The 14,968-nt window shown below is 51.4% G+C and overlaps 1 protein-coding gene across 3 annotated transcripts in view; it reads right to left on the minus strand.

Annotated features, from left to right (window-relative positions):
• Positions 1-14,968, minus strand: part of si:ch211-282j22.3 (ER degradation-enhancing alpha-mannosidase-like protein 3) — a 20,819-nt gene continuing 5,851 nt past the window's right edge. For 2 of the 3 annotated variants that reach the window (XM_035390935.1, XM_035390937.1), the window contains exons 4-20: positions 14,848-14,887; positions 13,655-13,767; positions 12,750-12,903; positions 12,004-12,138; positions 10,357-10,462; positions 9,623-9,720; positions 9,026-9,151; positions 8,185-8,268; positions 7,686-7,769; positions 6,664-6,788; positions 5,740-5,905; positions 4,975-5,129; positions 4,434-4,548; positions 3,542-3,724; positions 2,411-2,576; positions 1,761-1,946; positions 1-1,107 (exon numbers count right to left, since the gene is read on the minus strand). In XM_035390935.1, coding sequence (XP_035246826.1) covers positions 743-1,107; positions 1,761-1,946; positions 2,411-2,576; positions 3,542-3,724; positions 4,434-4,548; positions 4,975-5,129; positions 5,740-5,905; positions 6,664-6,788; positions 7,686-7,769; positions 8,185-8,268; positions 9,026-9,151; positions 9,623-9,720; positions 10,357-10,462; positions 12,004-12,138; positions 12,750-12,903; positions 13,655-13,767; positions 14,848-14,887 — 2,401 coding nt within the window. In that variant the 3' untranslated portion in view covers positions 1-742. The remainder of the gene's footprint in view (positions 1,108-1,760; positions 1,947-2,410; positions 2,577-3,541; positions 3,725-4,433; positions 4,549-4,974; positions 5,130-5,739; positions 5,906-6,663; positions 6,789-7,685; positions 7,770-8,184; positions 8,269-9,025; positions 9,152-9,622; positions 9,721-10,356; positions 10,463-12,003; positions 12,139-12,749; positions 12,904-13,654; positions 13,768-14,847; positions 14,888-14,968) is intronic. The other variant, XM_035390936.1, reaches the window with a different exon arrangement.

The raw sequence follows: 14,968 nt of genomic DNA on the forward strand, positions 1-14,968 counted from the left end.
CCCCCCCGGCGTGAGCGCCGTCGTCGTCTCCGCTAGCGACGCGCGGCGGAACCCGGAATGTCACTCCGCGCGGCGTTCCGTCCGCGCCGCCCCGGCCTGTCCTCGGAGGGCCCCGACCGGCTCGCACGTGGCGCCCCCTGCGTCATCCATACCGACAGAGGGTTGCCCGGGAGACCGTCTGCTGGTGCTATGACGACACGCTCCCCCCCCCCCCCCCCTTTTTGGCGACAACACGTCCTTGGAAAGCCGTCTTCTCTCAAGTCCGTGGAGAAATCAACCAATCAGAGGAGACTGAAAACCTGCCCCCCTCCCCTTCCTACCCCCCCCAAATAATAAAAGTATTTATGCTATTAATAACTCACCTATCCACACCCCACTCTCTTCAGTAATGCTAACGTAGTACATGAATAGGCATCATTTTTCAATAGTTTGTCTAAGCTACCCTCAGGTTATATCACTGCAGGAAGAGGCCTCCAATGGCAGTTAAGACTTGTGTGCTTGCACAGCCAGGCCCCTCCCCCTCTCCCTCCTCCATATATTAATACACAATTTTTAATAACTAAAACTATAAGGACACCCCCCCCCTTACCGGGGAAGGTGTGAGGTCTGGATACGCGTTTGTGTGTTTTTTCTCTTTTTTGTGTTTGCGTCCTCTCTCTGTGTCATAGTCCCGTCCCCGTGGCAACGAGGGCGATCGTCGTGGCGCTCTCGGGCTCCGGACGCCGCCCTGCCGTGCCTCGCTTCAAGGGCCGTGGGAAGCAACTGCCTGTTTGCCGGGGGATTGTGGGTAACAGTGCAGTCCCCGCCCCCTCAGGGGTCGCTCTCGGGGTCCGCGGGGGAGGGGTCGGGGGGGAGGGGGCGGGGTCCGCGCGTCCGCGCACGGGTGCGGGGGAGGGGCCCGGTCCTCGGTCGCCGCGGAGGCGCAGTGGTCCCCCGTGGAGATGGCTCCTCCCTCTCCTCCTGCCCCAGGCTCCTCCCCTTCCTCCTCCTCCTCCTCCTCGCTGGGCTCCAGCCGGAGCTGGATGGTGGTGCTCTTGCTCTCCCCCTCCTGCAGCTCTCCCTCTTTGGACAGGTGGATCTGGATGTTCATGCCCATGGGCTTCTCTGCTTGGGGAGACAGAGCGATGCAGACAGTCTGTACACTGCGCTACAGCACACAGCCTTATTACGCAACCTCTGCTTCGCCAATATTTGTCATGCGAATAAAGCACTTTGAAATTTAAAATGAGAGAGAAAGAGAGAGAGAGGGAGGGAGGAGGAGGGGAAAGAGAGAGAGAAGAGGGAGACAATGAGAGTGTGTGTGTGAGTGTGTTTGTGTATACATATATATATTTACAAATGACAGTGTGTTATTTATCGAGTGTGTGATGTAGCGTTTGAGTGGACGTTACTGAGCGCGTGCGGTGGCGGTGGCGTTTGAGTGGACGTTACTGAGCGCGTGCGGTGGCGGTGGCGTCTGAGTGGACGTTACTGAGCGCGTGCGGTGGTGTCTGAGTGGACGTTACTGAGCGCGTGCGGTGGCGTTTGAGTGGACGTTACTGAGCGCGTGCGGTGGCGGTGGCGTTTGAGTGGACGTTACTGAGCGCGTGCGGTGGCGGTGGCGTTTGAGTGGACGTTACTGAGCGCGTGCGGTGGCGGTGGCGTTTGAGTGGACGTTACTGAGCGCGTGCGGTGGCGGTGGCGTTTGAGTGGACGTTACTGAGCGCGTGCGGTGGCGTTTGAGTGGACGTTACGGAGCGCGTGCGGTGGCGGTCTCGTACCTGGCGGCCTCTCTTTGGGCAGCAGCAGCACCTCCACGCCGCCGTGCTCCTCCAGCGCGCTGGTCAGCGCCGCCCCCTCGCGGCTGAACAGGAAGGCCAGCGGCACGGTGATGTCAGAGGTGGGGCCGCCGTCGCCCACCATCTGGAACAGGGGCGTGGCCTCGCTGCTGCTCCCCTCCTTGTGGTCTGGCGGGGGGGGGGGGGGGGGGGTTAGTAAAAGGAGTTTCCAGTGCTACATTATGCTACAGAAAGTACTCTGATAGAGTATTGCTTTTGCTCACACCCAAAAATACATTTTAAGAAGGTGCATCTAATTGGAACGTTTTAGTGTCAATGGTCGGGAGACAGAATAACTTTCCCCAAAGTGAAAATGTATAATCTCCCCTGAATTTAAATCCTCACCCAAACACCTCCCCTGAATTTAACTACCCCAGAACAATCAAAATTAATTCCCTTTAAAAAGACAGAACCACCAGGGAAATCTTTGTCTGCCATCATGATTTTGACAGCTAGCCAATGAAAGAACCTGATGCAGTTTCACCCATATATTTCAATGAGCACGCAGCCCTTCCCACAACCTCTCAAGCTGTTGATTCTGATTGGTCAGCGGTGGACGAGGCCACGCTGGCGGCGCGCTCCGATTGGCTCACCGATGAAGATGACCCCGACGACCCCGGCCTCCTGCAGCCGGCGCGCCTTGGCGGCGAACATGCAGTCCCCTCTGAGCGCCAGGGCCACTCGACCCCTCAGCTCCGCCGCGTTCTCCAGGGGACCGCACGCGCTGTAGGGGGCGCTCTTCACTATGCTGCCCTTCACCTGCCGGGGGGGGCGGAGAGAGGGAACGCGTTGCTGTGGTAACCGGTCAGGCTCTGGGTCATCATCAATCAATCATTCTCTCAAGCGTTTCTCTAAATCACTCTGTCAGTGTGTTAGTCCAGGAGTTGAAGCTCACTCACTCAGTTGCTCAGTCAGTCACTCACTCCGCCAAGTCAATCAGTCGCTTAGTTACTCACTGACTCAGTCACCCAGTCAATCAGTTCGTTTCCAAGTCGGTCACTCACTGAATTACTCGTTCGCTCCTTTACCCAGTCATTACATCATTACATTACAGTAAAGGCAGATGCCTTAACTAGTCAAACAGTCACTCACTCACTCAGTCAGTCATTTATGATCACGTTGTGCTTAACGCCAGAGAAAACCCCACACAGAATGTCCAATCCAAGGTGCGGCAATAAACCGGACAATTATCCTCTGACCAATAGGTGATGGGAGTTAAACTGGCGGCAGTGGGATATTAATGAGTGCTACACAACAAACCCGGCTTTATGACGTCCATATCAAATTACAGGCAGAATGGAGTTCAATCGTCCCTTTATGACAGGTTTTACATAACCACTTCACCAGGCCTATCAGATGAGATCACTGCAAATGGACTACGGTGACTCAACCAATAGGACTCAACCTTACTGCATTTCCATACGGGCATGGGGCCTGACTGGGTGACCCAGACTTGCTAACTGACTCAGACTAGTCTGTGTGGCTTAATGGCTTTTCCAGGTCTAGATCTCTGGTCATGCTGACCGAGTGATAATTTTAGGTTTTTATAAATCCAATTGTGGCAGGACTTGTGAGGGAGAATCAGGACAACCCAGGTTTGTGTGTGTCTGCTTACTCAGTGGGTGTGGTCCTCCTATTGCCCTGATTCTACCTCACAAACTGAGTCATCTCTGAGAAAGAGAGAGAGAGAGAGAGAGAGAGAGAGAGAGAGAGAGAGAGCTCACCCCATTCTCCTGTTTGGTAAGGTCCATTCCGAACTTGGCAGGCCCAGCAGTCAGTACTATTCTTCCCAGAAACGGGGGGGAGATGACTTGGACGATAAGGGGCACCACCTCTTCCTCCTCCGGGGTCTGGCTCACCTCTGCAATCAGTTTCACCCGGTACACACCCTTCTGCCCAGAAGAGTCCTGGAGGGCAACAGAGAGAGCAGCGGAGAGGGAGAGAGATGGAGGCGTTGGAGACGTTAACGTCCGCTCTAACACTACATAACACACTCTGCTGCTGCCCAAAGAGATACCTTGTTCTCATGTACTTCTTACAATATAACAGAATAAAGTGGAATATGACAAGCAAATCAGATCTGCCAGTGATATAACAGTACCCCATGTTCCTCGGCACCCCAGACACCAGCTACCTGCACCCCCCCTTTCCCCCCCACCTGCAGTGCCCCTGTGCCCCCCAACACCCCTCACCAGCTGTGCCCTTCCCCACCCCCCACACCCCTCACCAGCTGTGTCCCCCCCAACATCCCTCACCAGCTGTGCCCCTCCCCCCCCCCATCCCTCACCAGCTGTGCCCCCCCACCACCCCAGCCCTCACCAGCTGTGTCCCCCCCCCACATCCCTCACCAGCTGTGGCCCCCCCCCCACCCCAGCCCTCACCAGCTGTGCCCCCCCCGCCCCCCCATCCCTCACCAGCTGTATCCCCCCCACCCCATCCCTCACCAGCTGTGCCCCCCCCCCGCCCCCCCATCCCTCACCAGCTGTGCCCCTCCCCCCCCCATCCCTCACCAGCTGTATCCCCCCCACCCCATCCCTCACCAGCTCTGACCCCCCCCCCCCCCCCCCCCACCCCCCCCCCCCCCCCCCACCCCCCCCCCCCCCCCCCATCCCTCACCAGCTGAGCCCCAGTGCCCCCCGCTGCCTCGTGCAGGGAGGTGAGCGAGATGCCCATGCTCTTCAGGAACTCCACCGGCTCCATGCCGTTATCATGCAGCGGGAGCTCGATCCCCCTGCAACAGCAACAGGAAGAGTCACGTGACTGCACCGTCCAATCAGCAGGCCCAACACAGGCACTCAAGGTCTATGTGAAAGTGTTCAGTCCTGGCTATAGTGGTAATTAAAACAGTGCAAACACGCAAGTTTTAATAACTTCTAAAGATGTATTTTAGGCTTTCCCTCCGTATCTTCTATTTCTACTGTATTTTACTGTATTGTAAGAAACTTATGTTCTCTATTCATTACTGTAAACCATACCTTTGTATCACGTCACTATTTGTACATTTTGAGTCTGCTGCTCCTTGTTCACAATATGAAGGGATAAATAATCACACACACACACACACTCACTCACACACACACACAGCTGCGTGCGCACGCACACACACACGCGCACACACACACACACACACACACACACATGCATAAGCAGCTCTCACCGTATGGATGACACCTGGTGGGGCCGGCCCACCCCAGCGAGGTATTTGTAGCTGTCCCGGATGGTTTTGGCGAAGGAGGGGTTGTTTGGGAAGAGGGTCTGAGCGCTGGGACAGGAGTGAGTGAACAGATCCTCCTCCGGAGGGGTGCGAGTCTCCTGGAGCAAAGAAACCAAAAAAACACCTGGTCAGAGGGCCCAAGAGCCAAGGCTATAAACTAACGTAATACAACAGATTATCAATGTCACTGATTTACCAAATGACTGAGGGGTGCCTGGCACTGATGCACTGACACACTGACACACTGACTGACTGACTAAGGAGCTAAAACAATGAACTGACAAACTGGCAGACTGACAAACAGAAAGAGAAGAGCAAGACCAACACACAGACAGAGTGTTCAGGGACACCGTACAGCAGGGGTCCTCAATCGTATCCAGAAAGGGCCGGTGTGGGTGCAGGCTTTTCTTCCAGCCAAGCAGTGACACACCTGATTCTACTAATCAAGGTCCTTAGCAAAGACTACTCTAGTGGTTGATCAGTAGAATCAGGTGTGCAACTGCTCAGTTGGAGCAAAAGCCTGCACCCACACGGGCCCTTTCTGGGTAAGATTGAGGACCCCGGCTTTACTGCTTGTCTGACTGACTGACTGGTAGACACATGGCAGTCCCATTAGAGCCGGAGAGGGTGGAGCAGATGGTGGGGCAGCAGACGAGGCAGCGGGCAGGGCCGTGGGCGGAGCAGGAAGGCGGGGGCGGGGCCTCTCACCGTGCTGTTGCCCTGGCAGGGCGGCTGGGTGGTGGACAGGGACATGGGCAGCAGGTGGGCCTCGGTGGTGAAGATGTAGTCGTCGATGTCGAGGGGCAGCTGGCTCTTCTCAGAGAACAGCAGGTACAGGTACTTAAACATCTCGGCCAGGAAGAAGGAGTCCATTCTGAAACACAGAGCACGCGGGTGAGTCACGCTGAACACACCGTCCATCTCACAGGAAAAACTCACAAAGACTTTTAGAAATTCAAGTTAAAATGTGTAATCTTGCAAAAAATTAAATTTATCTTTGTGATTATGAAATCAATCACCTATGCACATGTGTACTTCTCTTGAGAATTTAAGACGTATCAGTAGTGCAACATTTCTATATTTTAAACTTGATTTGAGTGTATGCTTTGGATATTCTTGTTTCAGACTGCCAAAGTTCACTGTAAAGTCATTGCCTGTGTCTATGAAATGTTGGGGAAAATCCTGAAGGGAACTGTGTCACAATGACAAGTCAGAAGACCAGCTTTACCAAACAAACAGTTTTAAAAAAGGTATGTTTTATAACTTAGGGAAAAAATGAAGCGACATCTGGCAAGATTACATCCACAATAAGTGACAGCACACAGACTGAGCCAAAGGCTTTTAACACACAGCAGACATTACATCACTTTATTTACCATTTTTGCTGACCAGCCGTCCTCACACAGAGTGTATTATACTGCTTACACAGCATACCGTAGTCTACTGTGCCTTTACCTCATGAGGGCTTGGCACAGAATTCAGACTGTACACTTTTTCCAAGGATCCCACTCGAATCAGATTTTTACCACCTAAGGTTTTATTCCCAAAAGATCTGCGAGGAGTACTTTCAACCTTGAAAAATAAAGGCTGAATAAAAATTGTGACAATGTCCCGTCCTCCCCGCCTCATTACCTGTCCTCGTGGGTCCCGGTCCGAACGTCCTGCACTGCAGCGAATCCACAGGGAACCCTCGCGTGCGCGTTGAGCTTCTCCACGATGGACTGGCCCACTTTCAGGTAGTAGGGGTCTCCTGTGGCCTGGCAAGAGTAGCCCCACAGTTTATAACCGCCATTCAGACAGAAACCCCCCCCCACAATGCTTTGTGTGCCAACATTAGTCTGTGATGAATTAACCAATCAAAAAAACACTTAATGCAGTTGTGCACTAAGCATTTAAATGACCAGCATTCTTCTAACCCTGGCCACGACATCAGTTAGGCCCTGGATTCTGATTGGTCCATGACTGCATCCCTACCGCCCCCCTCCCACCCACCCCACAGCCAAATTCAGTAATCTTCAAACCAAATGCATACAGTTAACTACAGGCAAACAGTGTGTTTGATGACATCTCATTAATCACACTTACTTATCACTATACGAGGCAAATAACTTACCTATATAATTACACAGCAATCACGAGTCAGACTGGTGTAACTGGCTGTATGACATTCTTGTACAATTGCACATAATTTTAGGGTTATGGCTGAGGGTTGTGCATTTAGACCACAACAACAACAACATTAGTGTTTTTCATAATGGAGACTACATTGGTATAGTGAATAGGCATAAGTCTGTTGTGATGACGGTTTACTGGTAGAAAACAGAACAATGCTAGATACAGAACGTACACTTGCCGAATACCCACAGGGAAACAGGAAGTATAGCCAGAAAGTATCCACCAATCACCATTAGCATTGTTCCTTTAGTTGCCAGCAACATACTCAGCGATTGGTGGAGGCCCCCTGTATTTCTTATACATAAGGTGACACCAGGACTGTCCTATCCCTGGTAAAAACGCTCTCACTTGAGATAACCTAAGACTGGGATGAAATGTTGCAGGGCACACTTTCCAGTGCACTGCCCAAACGTTTGCACCCTCATGCAGTCCATCCCTGGCAGACAGGAAGTTGAGACGGAGTGAAGGCGGAGCTGTACCTTGTACAGGAAGTAGGTGCTCTCCGCGAACTCGGGGCGCAGCGGGTGCTGACCCCAGTGGACCCTGAACTCACTGGTGAAGGCCTGAGAGGAGAGGAGAGGAGAGGAGAGGAGAGGAGAGAAACGAGGTGAGCTACAGGGCTATACCCAACGTGTAAAGGAGAAGACCAAAACACCTTCTCTCTCTGATGGACAGCCAGAGTACTTTGACCTTCTCCTTTTCACCCTATACACTGCAGTCAAAGTTCCCCATCTGACAGCAATGAGCAATGGAACAGCTTTTATTCCCAACTGCAATCAGTTTATACCTGTCAACTGTGCTGTGTGTTGAGAAATTACAATGGACTAACAAGCTAGCTGGAATTACCTGTGATAAATGCACACACTTAAGTTGTTATGTTTGGAGGAATAGACCCTACAGGGGGATCAAAGACCAACGGTCTGACCGGCTGTGCCTGAAAGACTGACGAACGGCCGGTACCCCGTTCGCCATGGTTACCTCGGGGAGGAACTTGTGTTGCTTGGTGACCTGGTAGAGCATCTCGTGGGTCTCAATGGCAGGCTTCAGGTCCCCTCTCAACACCTGCAGGGGCAGAGAGAGCCTGAGAACCACGCCCCGCAGGGCCAGGGGGGGAACACACACAGCCCGATGCTCCCGCCTGCCCCGCCCGCCATCTTACCAAAGCTTTGAGTCGAACGCTTAGAGGCTCTGAGGATAACGTGCTACTGATGGGCCGTGTTGCGATACGTGTGTATCTTTAAAGTTACGCCATGCAAATGAACTCCATCAGACAAAGGTCAGGTGAAACCACCAAATGAAGTTTCCATAGAAAGCATTATCGCGCTCTGTGGGAAGTTGGTGGTGCACCAGAGACCAGTACTGCACACATGCAGCGGTATTACAGTCCACTCAGATTAAGTTCATATGGAGCTTGTTCCTGCTTTTGTGGGGGCCAGTTTTGAGCTTTTTCTGTTGTGAGAGGATAGATTTTCTTTGAGAGTATTTTTAAGAAACCAAATTTAATCTGACAACTGTCTGGTTCCGTGCTTCTTACTCATTCTGAAGTTCATTTACACAGGCCTGTTACGTTCCATCATGTTCCTATGCCTTTGTTCTTGCAGTTCTAGCAACATGCACTATATATCCATTCACCCATTTCTCCTTCTCAGATGTAAAACATTTTTCTCATTTATATTAGCATTGCATTTTAGCATTGTATTGTATATATTAGCATTGTAAATATCAATAATGACCGCGATGATGCTAATGCCAATGACAGCGATGGCGATGTTGATTAGAATAATGATACAGATGACGATGATGATGTCACGCGTCTGACCTGCAGTCCGGGGAAGAAGGCGAGGAGGGAGTCCATCCAGCTGCGGACGTTGACGGTGGGGTTGTGCATGTGGACGCTCAGCAGCAGAGGCGGCTGGCTGATGTACTTCATGATGGCGCTGTAGTGCTGTGGCAGACAGACACCAGCAGGGGGCAGTATTAACACAAATTCTGATTAACACAGTTATTGGCAAAAATAGTTTAAATATCATCAAGCTCTCTTAAAAGACATTTGCCAGTGAATTGTTACTGATGATCACTGTGCTCACCAAACTGTTTCAGTGAAGGGAAAAAAAACCCAAAACTCACATACCAGAATGAGGTGAAAGGTCAAAGTTAAAGACAAATTGTAAAAGGTGAAAGGTCAAAAGGTGGATCGAATTCAGGCAAGCATAAATCATGACTTTAACAGAGAAAAGCTAGCCTGCTCACCAGGCCTACCTCTGAGCAAGATAATAAACCAAACTTAAAAGTCTTTCCAGTAAAACCCTCTGTAACATTTTGACTCATCTGTAGAATGACTGGATAACACAGTAAGAGAAACGGCCCCTTGCTTTGGTCACTCTGTGAATGAACGGGACGGACTGCAGGTTCTTACAGTGTTGAATCTCTCCAGGTACACGCTGTCTCCTAACAGGATGTAGGCCTTCATCAGGTACTCGTAGTAGGAGTCGATACCTGCACCCACCCCGCTGTCTGTCAAAGAGAGAGCTGTCACTTATCACCACTTCAACAGTTTCCACAATTACAATAACAATCACAGGTCTCCAAATCTTTTACGAAACGCTGGCCAATGCGATCATCCGACTGTGTCCTCTATTTGCGGAGGCAACTGACTTGAACCTGTGTCAGGCAGGGTGTGTCGGATCACTGCTGTATCAGTTATTTCCACACACATGCCAAGCCCCCACAGGTTACTAGTCCTGAGTGAGAGGTAGGCCCCTCCTCAGATCAGTGCTAGCTCTCCTGTGGTACTGTGTATTCCCTAGAGTGGAAAATATTCACTGGTACACGAGCAAGTACATCAGTGCAGGTAGCACAGCGATGTACGGTTGGCAGAGACTGCAAATTTGGGGAAAGGGGGGGGGGGGGGATCTGTCAAACAAAAATAAACCTAGAGTAGTGACACACAGAAAACGGACCAAACTCAGAATCACTGGTTTATGGATAAGTGCATCTGTGCAGGAAGCACAATGATGACTCAAGAGGCACAGGTGCAGAGATTCCAAATTGGGGGGGAAAAGGGGTGAAAATGGATTCGTTGAGACTGAACTCTCGGCGATTGGGGTACGGGATGCGCTCGCTGTTGGAGGGAAGAGGCTCCTTCCTCACCCCTGCGGACCCAGTCCCCGTTGTGGATGTTGATGACGGTGCCGACGAGGTCACTTCCTCTCTGCCTCTTCTCCCACAGCACGTCCAGGGCCTTCCTGGCGTGTTCCTGACGGCGTTAAAATGCACATATAGCGTGATGTGCGCATGCCACGTGACCTTCACGCGACCTTCACATAACCCTCAGACAGCCTCCTTACAAACCTCTGACAATTCCTGCACAACCTTGAAACAAAATCTGAATAACCCTCAGATAACCTTCAAACAACCTCTCATTTCTCATGTGTTCCTTCTCGCTAATGACAGAACAATGAGGCTTTAGGAAACCCCCGATTAGGCAGACCTACCGTACGCTGCCAATTACTCACTAATTAGGGCAAATCACAGTGTTTCGTGAGAGTCGGTGTGAAGAGCAGAGTATTCTGGAGCAGACAGTCAGTGACTGAAAGCACATCGGTAATTACAGTAATTTCTTTCCGAGAATGCGGCAATTACATATCACTGACGCAAACTAAAGTTAAACAGGTGTGGTCTGTTCTCGCATTTGTATGTCACATTTACACTGCAGAGTTTAACTGGAATTTTACAGCAATCATCTTCAGCGTCATGTTGTCGATTACCATGGATACAACAGCACGACACAGAAATAAGATCACCAAAATTAACACCATAACAAACAACATCACAAGGCAAAACCCTTCCCCAAAAAGCCACACATCAAAGCAAGCGCGAAGGTCACAAGTCCCCGGGGGAGTTTCCCAAATGAGGAAGAGACGCTGGGCAGGAACAGGGCCAGAGCTGAATCACTCAGAGCGGGTCAGCGGGCTGCTCTCTCTGTGCTCTGCTCTCTCTCTGTGCTCTGTTTGCACTGGCACAGTTTGAGAGACAGAGGTCCTGAAGCAGGCCAGCACCCCCTGCAACTAACTCTCTACTACAGTCCAGAAGCCTACCCTAACCTGCTCATACAGCCCTGAAGCCCCACCCCTAACTCACTCACACTGCCTTAAAGCCCCGCCCCTAACCCACTCACAGCCCTGAAATCCCACCCCTAACCCACACACACATCCCTGAAGCCCCGCCCCTAACCCGCTCACACATCCCTGAAGCCCCGCCCCTAACCCGCTCACACATCCCTGAAGCTCCACCCCTAACCCACTCACACATCCCTGAAGCTCCACCCCTAATCCACTGAAATAGCCCTGATGTTCCGCCCCTAACCCGCTCATAGTGCTGAAATCCCACCCCTCACCTTCACTAACCCCGCCCCCCTGCCGTACCTCAAACACAGCCTCCCCAGACAGCCGGCCCCTCACCTTCACCAGCCCCGCCCCCCTGCCATACCTCAAACACAGCCTCCCCAGACAGCCGGCTGAGCGCCGCCCCTCACCTTCCCAAACCCCGCCCCCCTGCCGTACCTCAAACACAGCCTCCCCAGACAGCTGGCTGAGCGCCGCCCCTCACCTTCACTAACCCCGCCCCCCACCTTCACTAACCCCGCCCCCTCTGCCGTACCTCAAACACAGCCTCCCCAGACAGCCGGCTGAGCGCCGCTCCTCACCTTCACTAACCCCGCCCCCCTGCCGTACCTCAAACACAGCCTCCCCAGACAGCCGGCCCCTCACCTTCACTAACCCCGCCCCCCTGCCGTACCTCAAACACAGCCTCCCCAGACAGCCGGCTGAGCGCGGCGAACTCCAGGATCATGGTCCCCGCGCACGCCGTGCAGGTGTCCGACTCGGTGCCCGTTCGGGAGAGGGGGTTCAGGACCCCGTAGCGCAGGTTCACCTAGGGGGCGCAGACGGGCCAATCAGGAGCCAGGGTCACAGGGCATTCGCGACATGACAACTTGGAAAAAATGTGACGTTCGCTTAGTGTAAGGGGACAGCAGGCGCCCGATTGGCCAGAGAGAGTAGAGTGGATGTGAACCTGAAACAGACTCCGATTCCAACTCTGAACGTGAGTGCGAGCTACTCAAGAGCACGTCTGAAAGTGAGAACGAACATGAATTTGAATCTGATATCTGAAGAGAGCATGGAGGGCAAAGTCTGAATGTCAATGTGAATGTGAATCCGATTTTGAATCTGAGTATACAGGAGTAAGTCTGAACATGTGAGTCCGATTCCGGATCTGAGACAGCAATGGGAGCGAGTCTGAATCAGAGAGATCATGTGGAAGATAGTCAGAATGTGAGTGAATCCGATTCTGCATGTGAGCGAATCCGATTCAGCATGTGAGCGAATCCGATTCTGCATGTGAGCGAATCCGATTCTGCGTGTGAGCGAATCCGATTCTGCGTGTGAGCGAATCCGATTCTGCGTGTGAGCGAATCCGATTCTGCGTGTGAGCGAATCCGATTCTGCGTGTGAGCGAATCCGATTCTGCGTGTGAGCAAGTACCCGTGGGTAAGGCAGGCCGCTGGTGGTGTTGAAGGCAGGCAGGAGCCGATGGCCCAGGTCCTTCGCCATGTGGAGAAGCTCGTCGCGGTACCACTGCATCCTCTCACCGCGCCCACGAAGCAGGTCCGCCATCACGTGCGCCCCCAACAGGCCACTAAGGGAACAGCAGCATTCATTGAATATTCCAGTCAAATCAAAAAAGGTCCAAAGAGATCTACAGTCTAGTTTTTATTAAAGATGAGGCTAAAAATTCATATTCATATTCAAATTCATACGTTTCAGCAAACTACCTTCATCAATGAAACAATGTTAGAACGGCAACCTTATACAGCATGTACCAAACTCAAACTAAACTAAAACATCACCACATGTAAAAAGTTAAAGTACAACTGCCAATCAGAGCCTCCAATTTAAGTAACTGCTTGTTTCCGAGCCTCAGTGCCCAGACACAATCAAAAATGTGAAATTCCGGAATCAGACTGAAAACCAGAGCAGTCCATCCACAGGAATTTCTCCTTAAAATACCACCGAAAATCTGTAATTACTCAAATGAACCATCCAAATTGCAACTCTCAAAAAGTAAAATAAGTAGCAATGCATTTCTATCATAACTCTTCACTCAGGACCTGAATCAGAGGAGTATAGTGAGAGTGAGAGTGTGACAGTGTGAAAGTGAGAGAGAGAGAGTGAGAGAGAGAAGAGAGAGTGAGTGTGAGAGAGAGAGAGAGACAGAGAGACAGAGAGAGAGTGAGAGAGAGAGAGAGAGAGGAGATTGAGGGAGGGAGGAGAGGAGAGGAGAGAGAGAGAGTGAGAGGAAGGGAGGAGAGAGGAAGGGAGGAGAGGAGAGGGAGGAAGGGAGGAGAGGAGATTGAGGGAGGGAGGAGAGGAGTAAACAGGGTCCTCACCCCAGCACGCGGATGTTGGTCTCAAAAACGGACACCACCACATCGTTGTCCAGCCGGACGTCTCTCACGGTCTTCCTCACCGCCTCCTCAAACTCCTCCAGCTTGTTCAGCACCTGAGGGCAGGACAGAGAGGATTGTGGGATACAGGAGGGAAAATTACAGAATAATGATAACTTGCACTGGCACTTTGTGCACAGTGCTTCACAGACAAGTGGTTGCTATCACAGAAAAAGAAACAAATCAAAATAAAATAAAGATATAAAATAAAATGGCCATAAATGTGGAATGGGGGGGGGGGGAGGTGAGGAGAGAATGCCTCTGATATTCCAGTAGCTCTCATGACAGTTGCAGCTGGACTGAGATGGGTTTTATTTAATCAACACAAGAGGCCCTGTTCGCCCCAGCATCGGATTTGCCATTTCTTGCCACGTCAAAAATCAATCCAGTCGTTTGAATCTTAACACTGTGTTTATTTTTTAATCCCCGAATCGATTTTGCATCGAATTAGGCAGAGCCGCACGTGGTGGAGACCGACCCAGTTTTCGCGACTCTGGTTTTCATTCATGAATAAGCGTTCTGCAACCCTGGTCCTGGAGATTCCTACTGGTTTTATATTTCACCTTAAAATTCGTAACAAATTCAAGAGACGAGAAACCAGGTGAAGTGAGCTAAACGCTAAGTGTTGAGTAGCAAGACCTGGCACGCCCCCTGCATCTCTCCAGACCCACGGCTGCAGACCTCTCTGTTCTGCGTCAAAGACGCTAGCCGAGCTGACATCACACGCTAACGACGCCCTATCACCTCAAACAATCTATGGTACTGTCCCGAGCGCATGCCATTTAAATACTATTCAGACAAACCACCTGAAGCGTTTTTTCCTTTCAATTGTGATTGCGAAGTTACTGAACGCAAATCATTTCTTCAGCTGAGAACGACAATAATATACCACCGACGTAAAAAAATAACAAGGCTCAGAAAGATATTTCACAAGATGGTGGCCTTCCTTTTGAGTGTCACCTCGTTCTCTAACATGTGCTTCAACGTGTAAGCTATGCATGGTACAGCCTTCTACCGAGCACGGTACAATGAAACAAAACCACTACGTCAGTGTGTCTCTCTGTGTTGTGCTTCCAGCTTACGACCCCCTCTGAAACCAAATGGCTTTTTGGGGCGGGAACGTTCCGGAAACTCACCACGAGGGTGTCCAGGGTGTCGATCAGCGTGAGGGAGAACCTGAGGGACAGAGCAGAGGTTAACGACCGTTACCGAAGGTTAATGGGGGACTTCACTGCGACTCAGCATCCAGCAGATTCA

This window comes from Anguilla anguilla, chromosome 14 (genome assembly GCF_013347855.1).
Source record: "Anguilla anguilla isolate fAngAng1 chromosome 14, fAngAng1.pri, whole genome shotgun sequence".
NCBI lineage: Eukaryota > Metazoa > Chordata > Actinopteri > Anguilliformes > Anguillidae > Anguilla > Anguilla anguilla.